The 20,835-nt window shown below is 37.9% G+C and overlaps 1 protein-coding gene across 26 annotated transcripts in view; it reads left to right on the top strand.

Moving 5' to 3' along the window:
- The window catches only part of LOC111328722 (gamma-aminobutyric acid type B receptor subunit 1), a 59,549-nt gene extending 39,211 nt beyond the window's left edge, over positions 1-20,338 (top strand). For 13 of the 26 annotated variants that reach the window (XM_088753746.1, XM_088753754.1, XM_088753745.1 and 10 more), the window contains 17 exons: positions 1,291-1,386; positions 4,702-5,049; positions 5,660-5,803; positions 6,630-6,806; positions 7,538-7,663; positions 8,465-8,530; positions 9,745-9,966; positions 10,673-10,909; positions 11,481-11,544; positions 12,317-12,406; positions 13,184-13,334; positions 14,049-14,181; positions 14,630-14,737; positions 15,213-15,341; positions 16,590-16,598; positions 18,002-18,340; positions 18,860-20,338. In XM_088753746.1, the coding sequence (XP_088609872.1) occupies positions 4,753-5,049; positions 5,660-5,803; positions 6,630-6,806; positions 7,538-7,663; positions 8,465-8,530; positions 9,745-9,966; positions 10,673-10,909; positions 11,481-11,544; positions 12,317-12,406; positions 13,184-13,334; positions 14,049-14,181; positions 14,630-14,737; positions 15,213-15,341; positions 16,590-16,598; positions 18,002-18,340; positions 18,860-19,135 (2,568 nt within the window). In that variant the 5' untranslated portion in view covers positions 1,291-1,386; positions 4,702-4,752 and the 3' untranslated portion in view covers positions 19,136-20,338. The remainder of the gene's footprint in view (positions 1-1,290; positions 1,387-4,701; positions 5,050-5,659; positions 5,804-6,629; positions 6,807-7,537; positions 7,664-8,464; positions 8,531-9,744; positions 9,967-10,672; positions 10,910-11,480; positions 11,545-12,316; positions 12,407-13,183; positions 13,335-14,048; positions 14,182-14,629; positions 14,738-15,212; positions 15,342-16,589; positions 16,599-18,001; positions 18,341-18,859) is intronic. The other 13 variants (XM_088753769.1, XM_088753766.1, XM_088753757.1 and 10 more) reach the window with 4 other exon arrangements.
- The last annotated feature ends 497 nt before the right edge of the window (positions 20,339-20,835 follow it).

The raw sequence follows: 20,835 nt of genomic DNA, 5'->3' as shown, positions 1-20,835 counted from the left end.
AGATTACCATGATTATTATTACTGCCATTAACATAATTATTGTTTTTGTGACTAAAATGATTTTTGTTTTTAAGTGATGTGCATCGGTTCAGTTAGAATATATCGCAGATGACGTCACTATGTGGTAAGAATGAAAAAAGAACCACACGAGGCGTAGCTGAGCGTGTCGCTGATATTCCACTGAATATATCATGAATAAGAACCAATCAAAAATACTCTTATATTCAGCTTATCAAATAAATAAATATTGCTTGTAATATGAAAGGAACGGCCTTGTTTATTGATCAGGAAGCAGTTGCTTTAAATCTTTACATGACTCATTTGCCTGAAAAAAAAAAAAAAAAAAAAAAAAAAACAATGCGAAGTACCGGTCAAAATTAGTAATTTAGAAGAGCTTTTAAAAGTAGGCGATTTGTAACTCTTATATATGAAAATCACGAAAAGAACAAGTTTCCTTCAACTTGGTTTGCTAATGAAAATCACCGGGTCAATTATTGAATCATCAAACGGCGCTAACCTGCACTAATATGCTAAGCATAAAGTGAGAACCCTGTGGCGACTCGAAACCGCTCGGTGAATTCATTCGTGAATATATAACGATGTAATGAAGGCTTAAAACCTATACGTAAACACAACGTTTATGTAAACCCGATAGAGGTCTACCACCGTTCATTAAAGAGCGTTTATGTGATCTACTGATTAATTTGTTTGATCGATCCGCGAAAAATCTCTACTCTAATTGGTTTACGGTGCGACTTGTTTGTAAGTCTCTGTTAAAAGACTAAGGCGTCCAATGAATTTGTTCTCGTTGAATCTTCCTGTTTTTCTCCCGACTGAGTCCATTCAAATGTTTATATAACAATAATGTTTTTTTTGCGAATGAAAAAGAAATAGGGAGCAGGTTTTTTACTTAATTTGATTATGACGATGGTAAAATATTTACGTGTCTTTTGATTCGAGGAGTTTTGTACAATGACGTCTTCGATGATCCTTCTTTCATCTCCATAACCATTTAATACGAAGCATACGTTAGGTTTGATTTAATTGTTTTCTAAGGAGTTCCAAATCAGTAAATAATCATTCACTTTTGAGGTTATTTTGACAGCAGTAATTTTATTTATGTAAGCGTAATTAAGCATAATTTTTTTATTCACTGCTAACAGTAGATCATGGTTATAACTTTATGAGTGAGGTTGTCGCCAGGCGATGTCACAGTTTTCGTTTCCTTGTACTCTGAGCATCGTTCAAAGCTCTAAATTCTAATTACTGCCTACATCCGTTTGAATGTAGAACTGACGTACTCGCTCAGCAAGACATTTTATTCTCAAAGAAACGGACGACAAACCTGTGAAGTTTGAAAAACAGCCGGCCGTCGAGAGTTTGAAGGTAAATCTTTATTTCAGTCTACAATGTAAAAAGTTAACACAAGTAGAGTTGAGGTTTTTACACCTGGCGAAATTTAGGCAAGATTTTTCAAAATTGTGACTAGCAGAGATTATCTCCTTGACGCTTCATTCTTTTACCCCTTTGATTCTGAGTATTTGGGTATTTTAACCATCCAACCTAATTAGGACATCATTCGATGTTTCTGATTCACTTGAAGGTAATTCTTTGCGTCCAAACGAACTACTCGGCGGCTTATCGATCGCTCTTTGACTCTAAAATGTCGACGAAAAATTTTGCCAAAAAACAGTTTTTACCATTGTCTTCAAATTAGGACAAACTCGTGAATTGTAAATGGTTGCTAGGTTTTTTTTTCTCTCCTTCATCTAAAACTGAGAATAGGTGACTTTAAGTGATAGCGACAAGCAAAAATGACCATTAATGAGACGAAAGCGCCATTAACCGAACGTGCATCTGAAGGAAATATTCCATACTCGCCAGATTCGAATAAATAGATGACATCAGATATATAGACAGGTGTAGTTTTGCCTGGAGCTAGGTCTTGTTAGGCGGGATTCCAACCTTAATCCGCCTTCTTATCGATAATAATCAGTGACTTCCCACTATAGCCTGCTGTCAATTTAAATTAATTTCAAAATTGTGGTTCTAAGCTCAGCGTGTTCAATGGCTGATGCGCTCACACTTCCTTTGGGGCATATTTAATATCTCCATGCCAAAACTTGCCTGTGGCTTTGCGCGCACTGTCTAAGGTAGAAGTAATAAATCATGGCTGCATAATCACCCCAGAAGGACGAGCTGTCGTTGAAAAGAAGATATATTTGACTTTTAAAAGTCTGCAGGGTATATATATTTGGTAGGAAATATTACTTACCGTGATATCAATTAAACAATAATCAATTCGTCACCCTCTGAAAACCAAGTGGTGCTCCTCCTAATATTTTCTCCAGCAAACAACAATCATTACACAGTTTGACTTATCGCGAAAAAAAGCTGAACCTAACGCTATCATGTTTTACTTTCAAATTATACATCACATTTTTTTAAATTACATTTTCAAATATTGAGAGCTAAGGAGCGCAGAGGTAAGATGTTCCTTCAATGTGAGTACACTTTTTAATCGACGCTGTGGTGTTTGTTCATTTTTTGAAGCTAATAAGGGTTTAAATGATTTCAATTCGAAATGAACTGAAAACGAGCTAGAATTCTAGGCATAATTCAATGATGTTTAACATTTTGAGCTCGAGTTGAGTTTTTTGCGCACATCTATAGGAAGGAAGGAAGGTAGGAAGTTCTAAAGCTATGAGTGCTCCGTGTTGCTGAAATGCAAAGTGAGTTTCGGCGAATCAACGAATTTCGCTCAATATTGTTAGGGCAACCTATCGTCCAACTGCGACCTTGATTTAAATTCTGAAAGAAACGCGGTTTTTTTTTTGAATGAGAGGGAAAATATAGACTTTTTGTCAGAAGAATAAATATTTCGTCAATGTATCCGGTTTATGTGACCAACTTTTTACGGAAGCTATTTTTTCTTTGAAAAAGAAATATCATCCGTGCCATCAAATTTATGAGTCGCTTTTTCTAAGCGGAAGGCAGGCGCGTAGCTCCCTTTAAGCTTGTAAGCCAGGGCTTACAAACATTTCTCGGAATATCTAATTTTTTTCTTGGAATATATATACTTTCCCCGACCGCTCTATACTTACGAGATATGGAACAGGCTTACAAGCCAAAAATGACTGCTACGCCCCTGGAAGGTTATCAAATACTAAACCTTTAAAAAAAACATCTATCGATTGTCAACAGCACTTTTCGTGGGAGGATGAATTGATGCTTTTAACGTCATATAGTAAACACCGTTTTCGATGTTTTTGCTTGTAACAGAGTTACAAAAGCAGTTTTATCTGAATTCAGACGACGTCTTAGATTTAAATTAAAAGCATATGGGGTTATCCAATGGGTTCGGAAATTTCATTTTTTTTAACTTTTTTCTTTCAATTTTGGTGAAATTCGCTTTTTCCCTTTGCGGAACATGTTGGTAAAATGAAAAGTTCCGCGTCCATGTTCACTTGGAAATCTTGTCACCTGAAGAGGAAGACGGAAGCAAGCGGAATTGAATACAGCGTACATGAAAATAGGTCATATTCATATGGGGGTCATTAAATCAGATGCTCAAAGATTTATGTAACTAATTACACGAGCAACTGAAATTTATAGATCAACATTAGCCAGTTTGATGGATTTCTTCTGTTTTTTTTTTCTCAGCCCATACGCTTTTTAAACAGAAAATATTCAACTTTTGTCGAAGCGAAGTCCAGTTTACTCAGATTATGAAAGATGCGTTTTATCACAATTACAATGATGATGTTCGTATCGCATTGCAAACAATTTTAACTTAAGTTAAGTATTTAAGGGCAAAATTCCGCTTGCTCCAAAGAAAAATATCGGTGTTTGTCTGATCAATTCGAAATTCCTCGTACACAAACGAAATTTACATACAAAGCATCGATCCATCGTGATCAAATTTTTGTGGTGGACACTAACATGAGTGATGTACCGAAGGACGGGCATAATATATACTTTATATAGCCTCATCTCGCTAACAGCTTCGCAGCGGTTGGTTGGTAGAGCTTGCGAATGCGTATTACCTGACTGGCGTTTGAATCTTCAAGGGGACTTCGTGCATTTTTTTTTTAACATTTGTAACATTCCTCCTTGAATCGGGGTTCCTTACCTTGAGTATCAGGTCGCCCTTTCTACTGGTTTCCTGCTAAACAAGCTACGCGGAAAGTTGGGAGACTTAAAGAGTGATCTAATGTTCGAGACTTGAACTAGTCAATGGGTTGTGTTCTTAGGCGAGACACTTTACTCTCACCAGGCCTCTCTCTCCTCACCCAGGAGTACAAATGGGAACTGTCAGGGACACCTAACTTAATGCGGGGGGGGGGGGGGGTGAACCTGTAATGGACCAGCATCCCATCTAGGGGGGAGGATAATACTCCTCGTCGATTCTTGCCACAGAATTGGGATAAGCTGTGGGCCATTTGGTTCGAGTGCAAACTAAGCCTTAATCTCACCTTCAGCATCCTGCGCAAAAGCACTCAAAAGGAATAAGGAAAAATGCTTGCGAGAAAGGAGACACGCGAGGAGAGAGCTTCTCCTCGTTATTAAGCGCAAGAATTTTCACTTTCGCATCGCGCAATCGTAAGTAAATTTAAATTCTTTATAGGTCGACTTAAAACTATTTCTATTGTTACTTACTATGTTGCTTAGAAGGCTGACCTTGCCATTTTTACTTTTCAGCAGAGCAAAACATCTACGTCACCTCAGTGTCAGTAAGCTTCGAACTCTGCGATGAAAAGTGCAGCGGTTATTTCCATTTTGCTCTTACTTGTGGTGATCGGGTCTGTGAGGTGTAACGGCGCCAATAAGACGGTGAGCAGTAACGGCACCAATGTGACAAATGAGACAGCAAGCGGTAATGGCCACAACAAGACGAAGCTCTTCATTCCAATACTAGGGGAAAAGAAGCGACCTCGCGCATTCACAGAACTCGGTATACAACTGGCGATCGATGTTGCAAAGAACTCCTCATACTTTAAAGATTTCCTGGACAAGTATGAAATAGTAGCCGAACCGTACCACACAAAAGTAAGTTATGTTGAACAAAAATTCTAACAACACTTTTTTTCCCTCCTGAAACGTGAGATGATGTGAAGAGAATGAATTTCAACCTCAAAGGAAGAGGATGCACCATAAATCAAGTTTCGTCTGTGCCATTAGAAAGTATTTACGAAAATGTTCTGATTACCACGATTTGAGAAAAAAATCGTCTTCAAATTGTGCATAACATTCGACCATTGACAACATGATGTGTTTTTCCTATATTGGGACACTTTACTTAATATGAGTGACACTTGCACGATGGCAAGACTGCGTGACAAACTAATTCGCCTGTTTGGGTGCGAATCTAATTTCCCGACTGGTCCATTTGCACTACGAGTCAAAAACTCCTGAAATCTGATTGGCTGCGTTTGTAGTGCTGTCTATTACTATTGGCATCGATTGTCGAATTTAAAAAAACTTAAAGGAAACCTTTCCAAAATTTAGGTTACTCTGTAGGATTTCAAACTGTAACTGGAGTCATGTTTTTCCTATACTGACTGATGGTGAGATGAAAATATTTTTTCCCTGTTTCATTAAGAGAACTTAATATGTTGATGTGATTTGAATTCACGCTCATGTCCTTGTTTGTCAACAGGGTAAAGAAACAAATGCCATTTCTACATCTACATATTTACTGAGATACATCGAAGGCGGTTATGCATTGCTTCTCCTTGGTCCCCAAACCCCTGCCGAAGCTTCCTCGGTATTGAAAGTTGTACGATTCTACAGAAAGTTTATGGTAAGAAACATGAGACATTTTGCTATCAACTACTACCGTTTTTGGTTGAGCAGGTTTTGGGTAGGCTGAGAAGCTTCTTCTCGTTGGATTATGGGATGGTTGGCTGGTGTAATGATCAGTTGGTTAGTAAAATATGTACAGACGTACCTACGAACGGACAGACGGAGGTCAGAGGTCACAGTTCGAGAATCATTGCTTTTTTTTTTGTTTGGTTAACGTTTGAGTGTTTTACTATATTGTGGGTTGGTCTGATCGATTTTTGGGTCAGTAAGTTGGTTAGAATGTTTACTTGTCTAATATAATAAGAGAATGTGTTAAATTTATAGTTTCATGAAAATTAATGATAATTACATTGAAGGTCCATGTTTGCAACTTGACTAAAAAATACTATACAATAAGAGAATATGAACTGTTCATATTCTGTCCTATTTCAAGCAACCGTTTATAGACAATGTGATTGATTGGAAATCACATAACTTTGTTTTCGTTTGCAATTCCGTTTAGTTATTGCGTATAACGCAGTAGGCTCGAGATTTTGTGAATAAGGTTACGCGTCTGAAGGGTTGTTTCAAGAGTAGTTCGTGGTTCTACGGGCGGAGAAATGCAGATCGTTTCATTTATTTAAGGTAACGTTCGCTTAGCCTAATATGAAATTGTCAGCTGGTGAACTGCAGTTTTCCATCGTGTCTGCCACCTTTCCGCTGAGGGAGTGAACCGGGTATACCTTTTCAATCAGAGTAGTCTATGAAATTACCTAATGCCTCGTAGGCTTAAAACTAACACTTGGTGATACTTTCCCATAACGCTGTATGACGTCTCTTTGCAGGTAACGTATCTAACCACATCGTCCGAAGTTAAGGAATTAGAGGATCCCTATGGATTTACGTTTGCACCATCAGCTTCTACCTTCAATAAAGCTGTCGTAAGCATAATGAATTTATTTAAGTGGAAGAGAGCTGCCGTAGTGTACGACTTTCTAGACGAAGGGGGACTTTTTGTTAAGGTGAGAGGTCTTCTGAAACTTTCAAGTTTTTGATATCTTTATTCAAACCCTGATATGAAAATTTATTGAAGGACCGTTACACCATTACATATTTCAGGGCAGTGAGGGTGAGTTGGAAAGTTTTAGTTGATTTCATTTTAATTAGTGCTCAGTATTGTCTAATTTTTATTTATCTTTTAATTTTGAGGAAAACCTGTAACTCACGTCCCACGACTAAGCGTTGAATAATCTTTTCATGAATGTTATTATATTTTACCAGATAGACAGTTTATTTCTCTTATTTTGGTCCATTTTTAGCGTTGCTTTTTTCTCTTGCGTTCTTACAAGAGGGTGAACGCAGCCTTGAACCAAGGAAAGATGGGCACCCTCTTCCTTTTGCCTGTCTCGTTCCAGTCACCTGAAGCTCTCTCTATACGCTATCTCTCGTCTTTATGCTCACTTACGCAATTCCAATTTCTTCGTAGCTTTGTAAGATGCCCTATTGAAATTTCGGTCTCATCCTTTGAGAGTAAATTTCTCCTCATTGAGGAGACAATTTTTCATACTTTCTATTGAAACACTGTGCCTACGATTTCTTTCGTGCGGTCGTTTCACCGCTAATCAGTTTAGTGTTTAGTGGCTTTTCTATTTTCGTAATATGCACTAAATCACAACAATTCTGAGCAAATGCATGCGAGAAGAGAACTGAGGTCATTATGAATTGCAAACCGTTTCCTCGTATTAAATTGCAGGCTGTGGACAACCTAATAAAGAAAGCAGACTTTGAAATTATTGGATTTGAAGCGATAAATACTGGTGAAATCAGCTTTAAAGGGAACATCGACGAGGATATCAAAAATAAACTGGAAAAACTTAGGGTAGATACAACTTAAACTCGCTTATACTTACAGCACCGTACGTTTATGTTAGTGTTTTTAACTCAGGTACCGGTCTCATGTGCACTTACTTTTCTTCGTTCTGTGAGTTTCTTAAAAACTGGCACCCACCGCCTGTCCAAAGAAACACTAAATCAATCCTTTCTAAGGTGCTCGTGCTATCACCAGTTAACACCAGCTGTTCCCTCTGGGTTCAGTTTATTGGTATAATCAGGAGAAATATAGATTTCATTTACCACGCCTTGAGGTTGCTTGATTTGGAGTGAAAGTGCATAAGCAATAGCCTTCATTTGGCGTGAAAATATGTGAAGATATTTATACGCGGAAATTATCCGTTCCAAGAAGGAAAAAGTTTCTCGGAAGCGAAGATGGAGGAAAATTGTGAGCTTTGAGACACAGACAATGTTTAAGGACATCTTAGAGGGCACAGTTTCAAGCAAAATGGATGCTAGGGCACTTTTACTTTTCAGCGCTCGAAACAAACGTTTACAAACAGCTAAGTTTCTTTCCTCTTCTGTTACAACAACAAAATGGTCTCCTAATTTGAATCGACTCTTAAAAAATGTCTTCCACCGCAGGGACGCAAGGCTCCAAAATACTCGAATTTGAGATGTTGTATTAATACATTGTGTGTGAGCCTGGATAAATTGATTTCGCGTTTGTAATCCCTCTCGTTAAACCCGGGTGCTTTTGGGTAAAACAATAAAAAATATGTTTAAAAATAATAAAAAGGAAAAAAAAAAGAACGTAGCAACTAGGTAATTATATTGTTTCTCCATTTAGGACTTGGATAGTAAAATATTCTTTGGTGCTTTCAATAAAAGAGGAGCTAGTCTGGTGTTTTGCACTGTGAGTTTACTAACATTGTTATTATACGTATGATGCACGATCTTTCGCAGTAGATAGCGCCATTTATGCAATAGCGAAAATCAGACCTGAAAAACATCAGGCCTGTACGGGATTCGAACCACTGACCTCTGCGATACTAGTGCAGCGCTCTACCAATTGCATAAATAACCCGTGATGATAAATCAGATACTATTGCATAAATAGCGCTATCTACTGCGAAGGATCGTGGATCATACGTATTTAATACCGCAGTTCAAAATATATGAACTTTATATATTCATTGTATCTGATTTATCATCACGGGTTTATTACAAATCAACTTAACGGCCTGCTCCCAGTTGGCTTGTTAGCTCAATTGGTAGAGCGCTGCACTAGTATCGCAGAGGTCAGTGGTTCGAATCCCGTACAGGCCTGATTTTTTTCAGGTCTGATTTTCGCTATTGCATAAATAGCGCTATCTACTGCGAAGGATCTTGCATCAGACGTATTTAATACAGCAGTTCAAAATATATGAACTTCATATATTCATTGTAATTGTTATAATAATAATAATAATAATAATAATAATAATTTTATTTAAGGAGGGTAACACATGACAGTAATTCAACTGATGAACTTGTGGCCCTCAAATAAATCAAACAAAGATTTTAAATAAACATAAAGTGCATGAAAATCACCACTGGCAGGAGGCAGATCAGTAGGCTATTTAACAAAATCAGCGAGTAGAAGGTGCATGGAGGACTTGAACCCGGGCCACCGGATTACAAGTCCAGCACCCTAACCACTCAGCCACGCCGTCTCCTCTTAAGTGTTTAACCTTTGCAAATTTTCTGAGAAAAAGAATTGAACCTAACATTTCCGGCTTTATTTCTCGATCCTCTCGTAATATGATCCTATATGATTTTCACGAGAGCAATGCAATAAAAACAATGGTACCTTCATTTTTGTATCTAGTTATTATTCATCTATTAATCTGTCCATCTGTTCATTTTCTTAGCCATCTAAATACTAATTGTTCATTTATTCATCGTGTAGGAGTTTCACGTTTTATCATTAATTCTATATATCATTCCCCATGGAAAAAAAATTTTTAATAAGCTTTCAAACCAGATCTCTTAGTTAAAATAACGCTCAATGCGAAAATGAAGATTTCAAAAGGATTTGTATAAATATCTTTATACTCAGTGAATTCCAGCTTTAAATCTTCTTTGTAGTTGTACAAAATGAAAATGTACGGACCAGAGTTTGTGTGGATCCTGCATCCAGAAGCAGAGACCGTCAATGATTGGGATTCAGTTGCCGCAGTCGAGAGGAAAAAGAACAAGACTGGGGCATGTACAAAAGAGCAGTATGAAGAAGTAGCAGACAGAACTATTATCCTGGACAAAAATATTCTATATCGGACGGATGATAATACTACTACTTCATCTGGTCTGGTAAGAAAAGGATGAAAATATTCTGTATAGTACTCGAGTCCAAATTTATGGGCTTTCTAGAATTTAGACTGACGGAACAAGTTGTTTGAGATTCATAAAAGTTTACTCCTACATGATAAAGACGGGGTAAGGCATTAAGAACTTTGCAGTGCAAGCAATTAAGATTTCTAGAGCGCCCACAAAGCTTATTGTAAACATGAGTGGTACTTCAGAGAGAGATGGAAAAGCTGAAAGAATAATAGTTTAATAAAAGCATAATAGCAGATAACAATAGCAAAATACTGATAGCATAATAGCCTTGATAATTCTTAGTTTTGATTTTTGATTTTATCCAATTTCATAGTCGCTCTTAATTCACCGTCATTCTACTTATACAAGACCTTCAAAAATTTATCTCCGTCATCAAAAACAGGTTGAAATCACAGAAAAAAGACCACTTCATATACTAAATAGAGAGTGCATATAAAACCTTTGGAGAAAACCGTATTGGGAAGGAGTGGATATCATAGGATAGTTTGAAAGAACAGTCAGATGAAACACTGAATGGGATTGTGGGTGAAATTTCACCCCCAAAAAATTGCCCTTGTTAGCAATCAGGGTTCATTGTCGGCCAATCCTTAAAAAAGTAGATGAAATAGCATTTTGATGTTACAAATACCACACAACGAACAAAAAGTTTACGGAATTATTTATTTTTATCTTCCAGTCGTTACGCCAGGTGTTCAAAATGGTAGATCCCGAGCCCACGGAGGAAAATGATAAGATTGAGTTGACAACAGCTTTTGACACCATGTGGGCCATCATGCTAGCATTAAAGGAGGCAAATGCTTCTTTGCCCAGTTCATTGCCTCTGGAAACAAATGTAAAGAAGTTTTTGGGAGAGCTAAAAATAACGGAAACCATTGAGTCAAAACTGAAAAATCTGAGCTTTGAAGGACTTACGGTAACTATTTTGTATTGCTAACCTAATTGCTAACCCCATTAACGAGAGAAAATCGGCCCCAGAAATTTTTGGCATTTTAGGGCATTGACCTTCCTCTAGCATACAATACAAAAATGTAAGGATCCTATCCATAATGTGGCGCCTTAAATCAAGGGTTGCCCGAGACCAGACTCGAGGGGGGAAAGTGATACGGACCCATGATTGACCATCATTGACCATGATTGACCATCATTGACCATGATTGACCATAATTGACCATGATTGAGCGTGATTGATTGACCATGATTGATTGACCATGATTGATTGACCATGATTGACCATGATTGATTGACCATGATTGACCATGATTGACCAGGATTGATTGACCATGATTGACCATGATTGACCATGATTGACCATGGTTGATTGACCATGATTGACCATGATTGACCATGATTGACCATGAGCTCTAGCTTGTGATAATGACAATGTCTCTTTTCTACTGACACAAAAAGACAACTCTTTCAAAAACCAAGCCGTTCTGAGTTTAGATAAAAACTTAACTGTGTGTTGCTGGTAAATTTTTATTCAGGGTCCAATATCGTTTACCAGGAACGAGGAAAGAGAAGGGATAATTGGGGTGAAGCAATACAGAAGTGAGCAGTAATTGAGATTTTCTTGCGTTTGATATTTCCCGGTTGCTGACTACCGCATCTTACAACTGACAGTGCTTATGAGCATGTTACAAAGTTGTTTTTGCTCTTTTTATTTCCGCCAAGTGGGACAAATGCAGTTTGTCTTCTTTTTATCGCTCGGCTAAAAAGTTTTCTGGCGTAAGTTTTCAGGGTGAAGTATGTCCAGAAATGCAAGCAATAACGACAATGGATAAAAATCGTCAAAACTGTCAAATCCTCTAGGCTGATTTTGCTTTGACAAATTTGACTAAAACTCGTCAATTCCGCCAAGCTGATTTCGCGTTGACAAATCCGGCTTAAATCCGTCAAAATCGTCAACTCCGCCCAGCTGATTTCGGTTTGACGAATTTGACTGGCATTCGTCAAAGTGGTTAATTCCTCCAAACTTTTTTCACTTTAACGAGTTTTACTAAATTTCGCCAAAATCGTTAGATCCATGAACATTCACTCAGTTTGACGAAGTTTCGTCAAATCTGCCATGTTCATTACTGCGTGCGTTTCGGGACATAAAAGTGATTTACTTACGCATGATTTAAGTTGTTAACCGCCGTCCTGGAAATATATGCATAACTTTAAACCAACATTTTAGACCTTCAAACATCATATTATGTGTCTGCATTATGCAAAGCATTTCAGCTTTAAAAACGCAAAATCTTTCCAGGAATTAGTGATAGCATACATTTATCCCTCAGTGGTTCACTAACCATCCTGTTGTTTTTATTAATTTCAACAGCTAGCGAAAAGAGTCTTAAACAAATTGGAAAACATTATACAAAGGACAATGAGTTTGTGTTGTTGTATAACCGCACTGATTTATGGAAAGGTACAGTAAAATTAAACCATTAGAATGGCTTCGTTTCTATACCCTCCAGGACAAAACAATAAGAGCACGCATCTGCGATAGCAAACTAGTGGCGGGAGATCTCGCAAAGTTAAAGTCCAGGTATCTAGATTTAACATCTACTGAGTTTTAAGTCTTGGCCATGAGGATCACTTGAAAGAGTAAATTGATCGTGCTATGAATGTTCCGCGCCAGTTTACACCACTGAACCTAAGATTAGGCGCTGCGGGCAAGTGTGAGACTGATTCGGTCCTTGAGATCAACCTTTACTGCCAACATCAGTATGCATATTCTCCATACTATTCCCTATACATCTGCTAAGGTGCTGACAAAGAGAATTCGGTTAACAGACTTCTTTAGCTAGCGATCATTTTCTCTATTCTCGTAGCCTTAGTGTAAGATTCAGGGGTGATTCTGTAAGGAGAAATTAGATGCTAGGAACCCTTGGGGGTCAAAAGGTTCCGTAATAAAAAAAAAAGGGGGAGTTATCCGACTGTGAGCGTAGCCATGTAGTTTGGTAGCTCATCGTTTCATTCAAAGATCCTTGTATCATAATTTGGAGAATTCTTACTGAATTTAACACTTTGACTCCAAGGATCTCACTAGTAATTCACCCAACTATCTGCCGTACAATTCTTGCGAGGTTGTTTTTGTTTCTTCTCTCGTCTGTTTGCTGTAGCATTGATATTGTCAGAAGAAATTCTGTCTTGGTCCCTCATTAAATTTAAAGGGTTAACTTTGTGATTTACATTTTTTTAGATGGACAGATCCCTTACGACAGTTCACAGAAGAAATTGGTGCCGCAAACCGTCGCTATTGAACTCTTTATTGTGTTCTCAACCGCTGCATCCATTGGAATCGTGTTGGGGATAATGTTTCTGGTATTCAATCGATATTATCGCAAGTACAGGCAAGTGTATGGCACTCATGTCAACCATTACTCGCGGTTTTCTCGGTCATGATTAAGCTTCAGATTAAAACTGAACTTTTCATGACCTCACGAACGTTTGGCTGCGCGGCCCAGAGCGTCGGTGGGAGCGTCAAAAATGTGTAATTTTCTTAGGGTTAAGATATTGTTAATGCAATCCGTAGAAGGGATTTAAACTCTTTCTAGATTTTAAGAGCCATGAGTTTTTACACGCCCAACATTGTAATAACTTCTAAGGTAAAAGTGAAATCGCTGAAGCTACAAAGTTTCACGGATTTTAAAGGCGCTTCGAAAAGCGAAGAGGGCCATATAGAGCACAATTAACCCTCTTCTGTGACAAGAGAAAGTGACTGCTATAATGATGAAAAAAGTTGGGATGCCTTCAAATAACAGCGTTCGCCCTCTCCCTGCCTGGGAAAAGGAAACTTTAAAAGAGAACACAAAGTTTTCTTTCCTGTCAAGTTATGGCTTGTTCCGTGTAGATTTTACTTTCATTAGTGAATTCCTGCAAGAAAAATATCTAAGTTGTGCCACAGAACCCTCGAAAAGTACAAGATTCTATAACTTCACGATAATTTCCCTGGAAGTTTTCCCGCGAGCTTCGACTTTCAAAGATCACCGGAGACCCGTTACATCCTAGTTCTAACTCAATTTTTCGTCGTCTTCAAAATTCTAAAAACACGTATCTTGTTACAGGTTTATCCGGTTGTCTGCACCGCTATTTAATGACGTCATGGTTATAGGCTGCATCATGTGCCTTAGTACTGTGTATTTATTTGGTTTAAGAAATTTTGATGATCCAAAAATAGACATGCCACCTATTTGCAAGGTAAATAGAAAAGAAAAATGTCACCTCAGTTTTCCAACAGAAGATTGCAAGAGTTTTCAAAGAGTTGGAGTCAGACGCTTTACTTTAACCTGTTTGACAGTTATCTATCAAAATTGATGGTCAGTGCTGATCATCCATTAGAAATGGCCAATGGGTGGCAAACATTAATTATACAGATAACCCTCATGCAAAAATAAAGAACAGAGGGAACGCATTTTAAAAACGACCCGTTTATGAAGTGTAGGATTAAACTTGGCCGGCCCCTCATTGATGCTCATTTGCATGAACAGCGTGAAGGAAAAATCAATTCCTAACTAGCTAGGTTGTCGTCGGTGCAAGGCTGTCCTCCTAAGTCGGGGTCAGTTAAATATAAGTTTCTACCCCTTTACTTTTTCACCGTTCGTTGTCTTTCAAGATCTTGATAATAATGTTTTTCCTTCATCAACAGGCCCGTGCGTGGATTTTGAATGTTGGGTTTTCATTGGCCTTCGGAGCCATGTTCATCAAAACATGGCGAATTTACAAGATTTGTACCAACAAGCGCCTAAAAGTTCGCGTGAGTACTGAAAGATGATAGTTGTCAAAAGAACATTAGCTTTAATCAAAAATTATAGGAAAAACATGTTGAAAAACAAGGTTGGATGTAGTCGTAGCGTAGGATCCAATCAGGTTGTGACTAAACGAAACCCCCCTTTGGGATATCTCTGAAGGAAGGGCACTCTCTCTCTTCTGTTCAAGGGTCGACTTTGTTCCCCCTTAAACCTCTAATTAGTCCCGTTTCTGAGATCCCGCCATCTCCCTCTCATCAACACCCCCCCCCCCCCCCATATTCAATATTCCTCCTTTCCCGAATATAAACTCAAAAGTAAAATCCGAGGACAAAATAGTAGGGCTGCAATAGGCAGACAATGTTATGCGAACACTTGTACCGTGGTACAGTTTTCCACTTTTTTTCTCAGTTTGATAATCTAAATGATGGCCCCAGGTACAAATTAAACCACGACCGTGATGAATTGTTTGCTGTATTTCAGCTCGGTCCTTTGTCCGATTGGTGGATGCTTGCAATGGTTAGTGGGATCGTTTTAATTGACGTGGGTATCATGGTTGCGTGGGAGATTGAAGACCCCCTGGAATGGGCTCAGCACAACTTTACTGAGAAGGTTAGTAAAGAAATGAAAACATTACTCCACATCACTTATGATTTTTTCATTTCTCATAGTATTATTAAAGTTAAGCTTAAAGTTTACAGCAAACAACAAAAACTAAAGTTCCTGTTATCTGCAAGCAGCCGTTCATATCCTGATACGAAAATATGTCAGCCGCCGTGAATGAGAGATTTTCTTTCTATCTTCTACTTAATTTCTTTCCCATTTGTCGTTTCCGTGAACGTCGAGCATATACTCGATAACATAAAACGTATGAAAAATAGGATAATTTAGTTTAATTTTTATCAACTGAAATAGTAATGTAAATTAGTCACCGTGATAGTATCTAAATCTGACCTTTCAGGCATTGACCATTCGTCAGAGCAAATAACAAATTTCATTAACAACGCAGTCGATTAAACCAAATTATCATATCAGCCACCGATGCATAGCTACAGTTTCCCTAGAAACTCCCACCCTCCCCCCACCTTAAAACGTATGAAACAGGCTGATTCTAATCTTAACACCCTATTTACACATTAAGGACTTATAAATGTTGTAAACGTTATGATGATGATCAGCTATTCTTTTTAACAATTCTTAATCAAATTAAACTTAGACTCCAAGAAGTGCATGTGCTTGCATAACCTGATACGAGACAATTTTTTGGAAGAAAATTGGAACTTTCTAAAAAATTCAACAAGTGTACGCGTAAATACTTGCGTTCACAATTTTCAACCTTTTGTCTTTATCCGGGTTATACAAATACATACATATTCAAACCTTAACATCGACATACACTACTCTAGCTAGTAAAAAAAAAAAAACTTTCTAACCCTCGTACATTTATGAGCATCTACCTCGCTGACTGTCCTTCAATTTCGATATTTTTAGCTCTGAGACTTGATTAAGTGCTAAATTAAACAATATCCCTAAGTTGACATTTTTCTCTATTCTTATCTCTTCCCTGCTCGGGATTGTGTTGATATTTTTAAAAGAAATAACGTTTTTGTAACCTCTGAGAATGGTTTCTTCAACTGCATCACTTTAACACTGAAGTAATCAGGGGAAGTTTCAGCATATTGTCCCATATAGTTGACTCTGTGGGAAGGTCTTTCCACACCAGGCTTTAACACGACAACATTTCCACTCTCACGCACACAGGGTTAGCTCATTTCTAACTGTCTTTATTTCCGTCTGCTTACTAATGCTAACCGATCGCTAACATGAGTGTTTATTTCTCTTCCTCCTGAACACGCCCAGGATGACGGGGTAAGTTCCGCATTTTCTCAACTATTGCAGGTTTCATATAACAGCTTTCTTTTAATTTCATTCTCACTCCATTCTGCTGTTGCATGCCTCGTGTATTAACCTACCAGAGAAACAAGCAAGGAGGTTGAAATTACCGTTTCTTCCCCGTCTTGAAGTCGATATCCGTCGAATTACTTTTTAAATCACTAAGTTTCCCGAAGATATCTTAGACAGGAACCGTGAGAAGAATAACACATCGATCACTTCTGGCACCTCGTTATTTCGCAACTCGAACGACTGGAAAACACTTTTCATTTCACAACATCGTTGACCGACGCAACCAATTCTTCGTCAGCAACTCATATTTTCAAGACCCAACGAAGGGTTTGACTGTACCTAGGATCAGAAAGTGTTTGACGTATTTTGTAAATTCAATAAACAACAAAAAGCCTTGTAAACTACACCTATAAGGACCAGAATATTTCGTTTTTTACATCAATGACAAATTAACATTTATTTGGTTCCCCTAATTAGTGGCCAGGGGCCGGTTTCTCGAAAGTTCCGGTAACTTAACGGGCCCGTAAAGCTGTTCTATTTTCATTCAAGATGGGGATTTCAAAAGTTTTGAAAATGATATGATAAAACTATCAGCTAAAGAAGCAAAAGGACTGATTTGGGTGCCAGAACCTGCTTTCTTATCCTTTAAATTTTGATTTTAAAACGTGGCTTCGGGCCCGTTAAGTTACCGTGACTTTCGAGAAACGGACCCCAGAATCGTAAATTCAGGTTCTCTTCTTTCTCTGTCAGTCGTAATTAGGATTGTTTTCCAACCACCTACCCTTTAATACCTCGCATTAGATGGAAGTTCGCATACTGAACTGATCAAACGTAAAAAATAATAATAAATTTAACAATAATAAAAGGCTGATGAAGAAATTGAGAATAATTATGTGCACGGAACGTTTCTTACAGGACGACCGGTTACTTCCACGTTAAAACAGAAAATTCTTTGACGCACTTTAAGTTACGGTAGTCACAGTAATGATGTTCACGACCAAAAAAGATGTAAAGATGTAAAAAAAAGTTTCTTGAATTGAAGCGAGGAGAAGTTAATAGAACTTGGAGATGAAATAATGCGTAGCGAAGCGATGAAAACGGGTCGAGTAAGCTGTGAATAAAACGTTATAGAGCGGTATAAAGTAGTTTCAAAAACTAAAGTAAATACAAAGAAAAGCTATAATTAAAAGACGAAAAACTACAGTAAAAACAAAATCACGAAAGGAAATACAAAACCGAAAAATTATGTGGCAGTAACGATGATAATGAATTAAATAAGATAAAAGTAGAAATCTGAAATGTAAGCTGTAAGACGCCAGGACTTTAAAATTACCAGACTAATAGCTCTCCCCATTTTGTACTTACAGAGAGATAAAGATAACCCTCTCTTCATCATCGTACCAACGCTGAACACCTGTACGGCCAAGAATCTGACGGTATGGCTGGCTTTGATCTACGTTTACAAAGGCATTATGCTCCTATACGGGCTCTTCCTTGCCTACGAGACAAGAAACGTGGTGTATGCCCATCTCAATGACTCACGTGTCATTGGCATCTGTGTGTATAACGTGGTAGTGTTGTCCGCTATTGGGGCATTTCTTGCGCTGATTCTGAACAATGATCAATATGAGCAATTGTACGCCGCCTTGAGCGTGTGTATTATATTTCCAGCTACCGTAACCATATCGTTAATCTTCATACCAAAGGTAAGGAATATTTCGGTGACAGTATGGTAATAATATTGTAGCACTTTTCTAATTATTTACCAGGAAAATTTCCGCTTGAACAATGCCTAAGAGCACGTCCATAAATTCCAAGCAGGGTAGAGAGTTGGAATCAAATTCATGTTGTTAATATGTAATCAAACAATTTGGAGTGCAAGCTCAAGCACTCAAGACCATAAAGAGTATAGTGCTAAAGACTACAGCCGGATTGCACGAGCCTATATGCCTATGATAATTCCGGCATACCAGTTTATTCAAAATTGCTCTCAAAATCATTTTGATTACTCATCCATTTTGAAATTTGGTGATTAAGACTAAAGGTTAGGGGGTTTAACAACCATTTTAATCAGTATATAACAGCTTTCTATTAGTATGGAAAGACAAACGAGAATTTTCTTTAAACGAAACAGGTGGGTTTAAGACTTTTTTTCGGCCTCAACAGCCCCAGACTTTAGGCAAGAATCCTAGCTAACAATCACTGACTGTTTCATTTTGTTTCAGCTAATACATCGTGTAAAAATGAGCTCCCTCGACGATGAGGCAGGCGAATCAGCAACAAATACCAGAACATTTACTCGGCCGTCGATTGACATAACCAGCACCTACGGTGATGCCACTGAGATGGGCAGAGAGAGATACGTCGATGCTTCTTCAACGAACGGCAGTGTGAACACACTATGTGTATATCAAAATGGAGACGCTGGACTTTCTCCTGCTCCTTCACCGAAACCACCCACGAAACTTAAAGAACTGTCACCTAAAGCCCTCGAAGACTGAACGTATAAAACAATAGAAAAAATGAAATATTTAAACGTTTCAAGTGACAACAAAGATTCAACTTACCTTTCACTATTGGTACTTCTGGGCTGTTTCAAAGAATTATCGCGAAGAGAGGGACATATCCACGTTCCAAAATTGCTTCGAAGTTAGCCATTCTATTGGTATGGAGGGCAGCACGTTCTAGAGAAGTCGGTTCCTAGGATATTGCGCTGCCACTGAGCGTTTATGCGAAGCCGTTCAGATTGAATTCTGGTGACGAAACGGAGTGGATACAGTCACCAAAAACTGCATTTCGGATAGAAATTATAGAATACACATCCCAAAGTTGCGGGTGAGTGTCAACCTTAACTGATATTAAGAGAAGGAAAACTCGCGCACTTCACACGTACGCTGGTCTCAAAATGGAATTTTTAAAACTGGTACGGTTCTTAAGGTAAATGTATGCAGTTAATTTATCGAAATACTTTTGGATCTTTGATTGAAGAAAGTTGGAGGTGCAACGTAGAACATTTTTCTAGCTGTTTTTAGGCGCTGAATCTCTTTAAAAAAATACACTCTGTGGTCTATCTTTTGGAAATTTCGAAGAATTTTAAACATTAACCATTGTTCAACTGTATTTAAATGAAATATACAATTGTTATTATTATTACCAATATTATGATCATTATTGTTATTATTATTACCAATATTATGATCATTATTGTTATTATTATTACCAATATTATGATCATTATTGTTATTATTATTACCAATATTATGATCATTATTGTTATTATTATTATTGTTATTATTGGTATTATTTATTATCAGTGATTTGTGTGAAATAGACCGCGGTACAACTTTATAGACAGCCATTGTAATCATATCAACGATAACAATGAGTTTAAGTCCGTAGAAAACATCGTGCCCTGAAATGAAGAGAGAGTCCTGGACATCCTCTGTTTGTGGAACTTCTTCGGTGCATAAACGTAGGACTTTAGTGCAGTGTGTATATTTTACAACGTGGTTTGGCCATCATACCGACTCTTGCAAGTTCGTGGAGCCATTTCATTGCTTGTACATCATAAAATATTGGCAGAAATTACCTTTTGGTAAGGGCAGGAACTGAACCTCTTAACGAGACGTGCTCCATATGCGGAATTCTCTTTTTACCAGGAGAGTCATTTGTAAACCCTTCTTTGAATAAAAACTTGAAATCAATATCGAGCTTACGTTTACTTTCGATCAAATTCCATGCGAACCCACACCTTTTTATTCATGTCTGACCAGTGACAATTTTACATTTTTCCCGGGTACAAATTACCAATGAATTGCATGAGAAAGCCGAGTTTTCCATCTAAAAACAATCTAAGGGTGGCAAAAGGGCGAGAGAAGGCACGAAGCCACTGACCTCAGCTCAAGTTATTTCTGATTGGTTAAAAAAGGTGCACCAGTTTTTCGCGAGATAGCCATAAAGCTAACGCAAAGTTGAGTCAGCCAGTGTAAGCCTGAATTACTTTCAGTACTCTCCTACAAAATTGATTTAACCACGATGTTAAAATTTGACGAGAATTGATTGGAAGTGAAAATAATTCCATCATCTGCTCGGAATGTTACAACTGGAAAGCCTGCCTTCCAGGTGTAATTTTTTCCTGTTTTTGTTGTTGTTGTTGGTTTTCGCTCCTCCTGGCGTTCTAGTAAGAGGATTTACACTGGAA

This window comes from Stylophora pistillata, chromosome 3 (assembly GCF_964205215.1).
Source record: "Stylophora pistillata chromosome 3, jaStyPist1.2, whole genome shotgun sequence".
Classification (NCBI taxonomy): domain Eukaryota; kingdom Metazoa; phylum Cnidaria; class Anthozoa; order Scleractinia; family Pocilloporidae; genus Stylophora; species Stylophora pistillata.
Note: the sequence above shows the minus strand (reverse complement) of the source record. Positions and strands in the feature narration are given on the sequence as shown.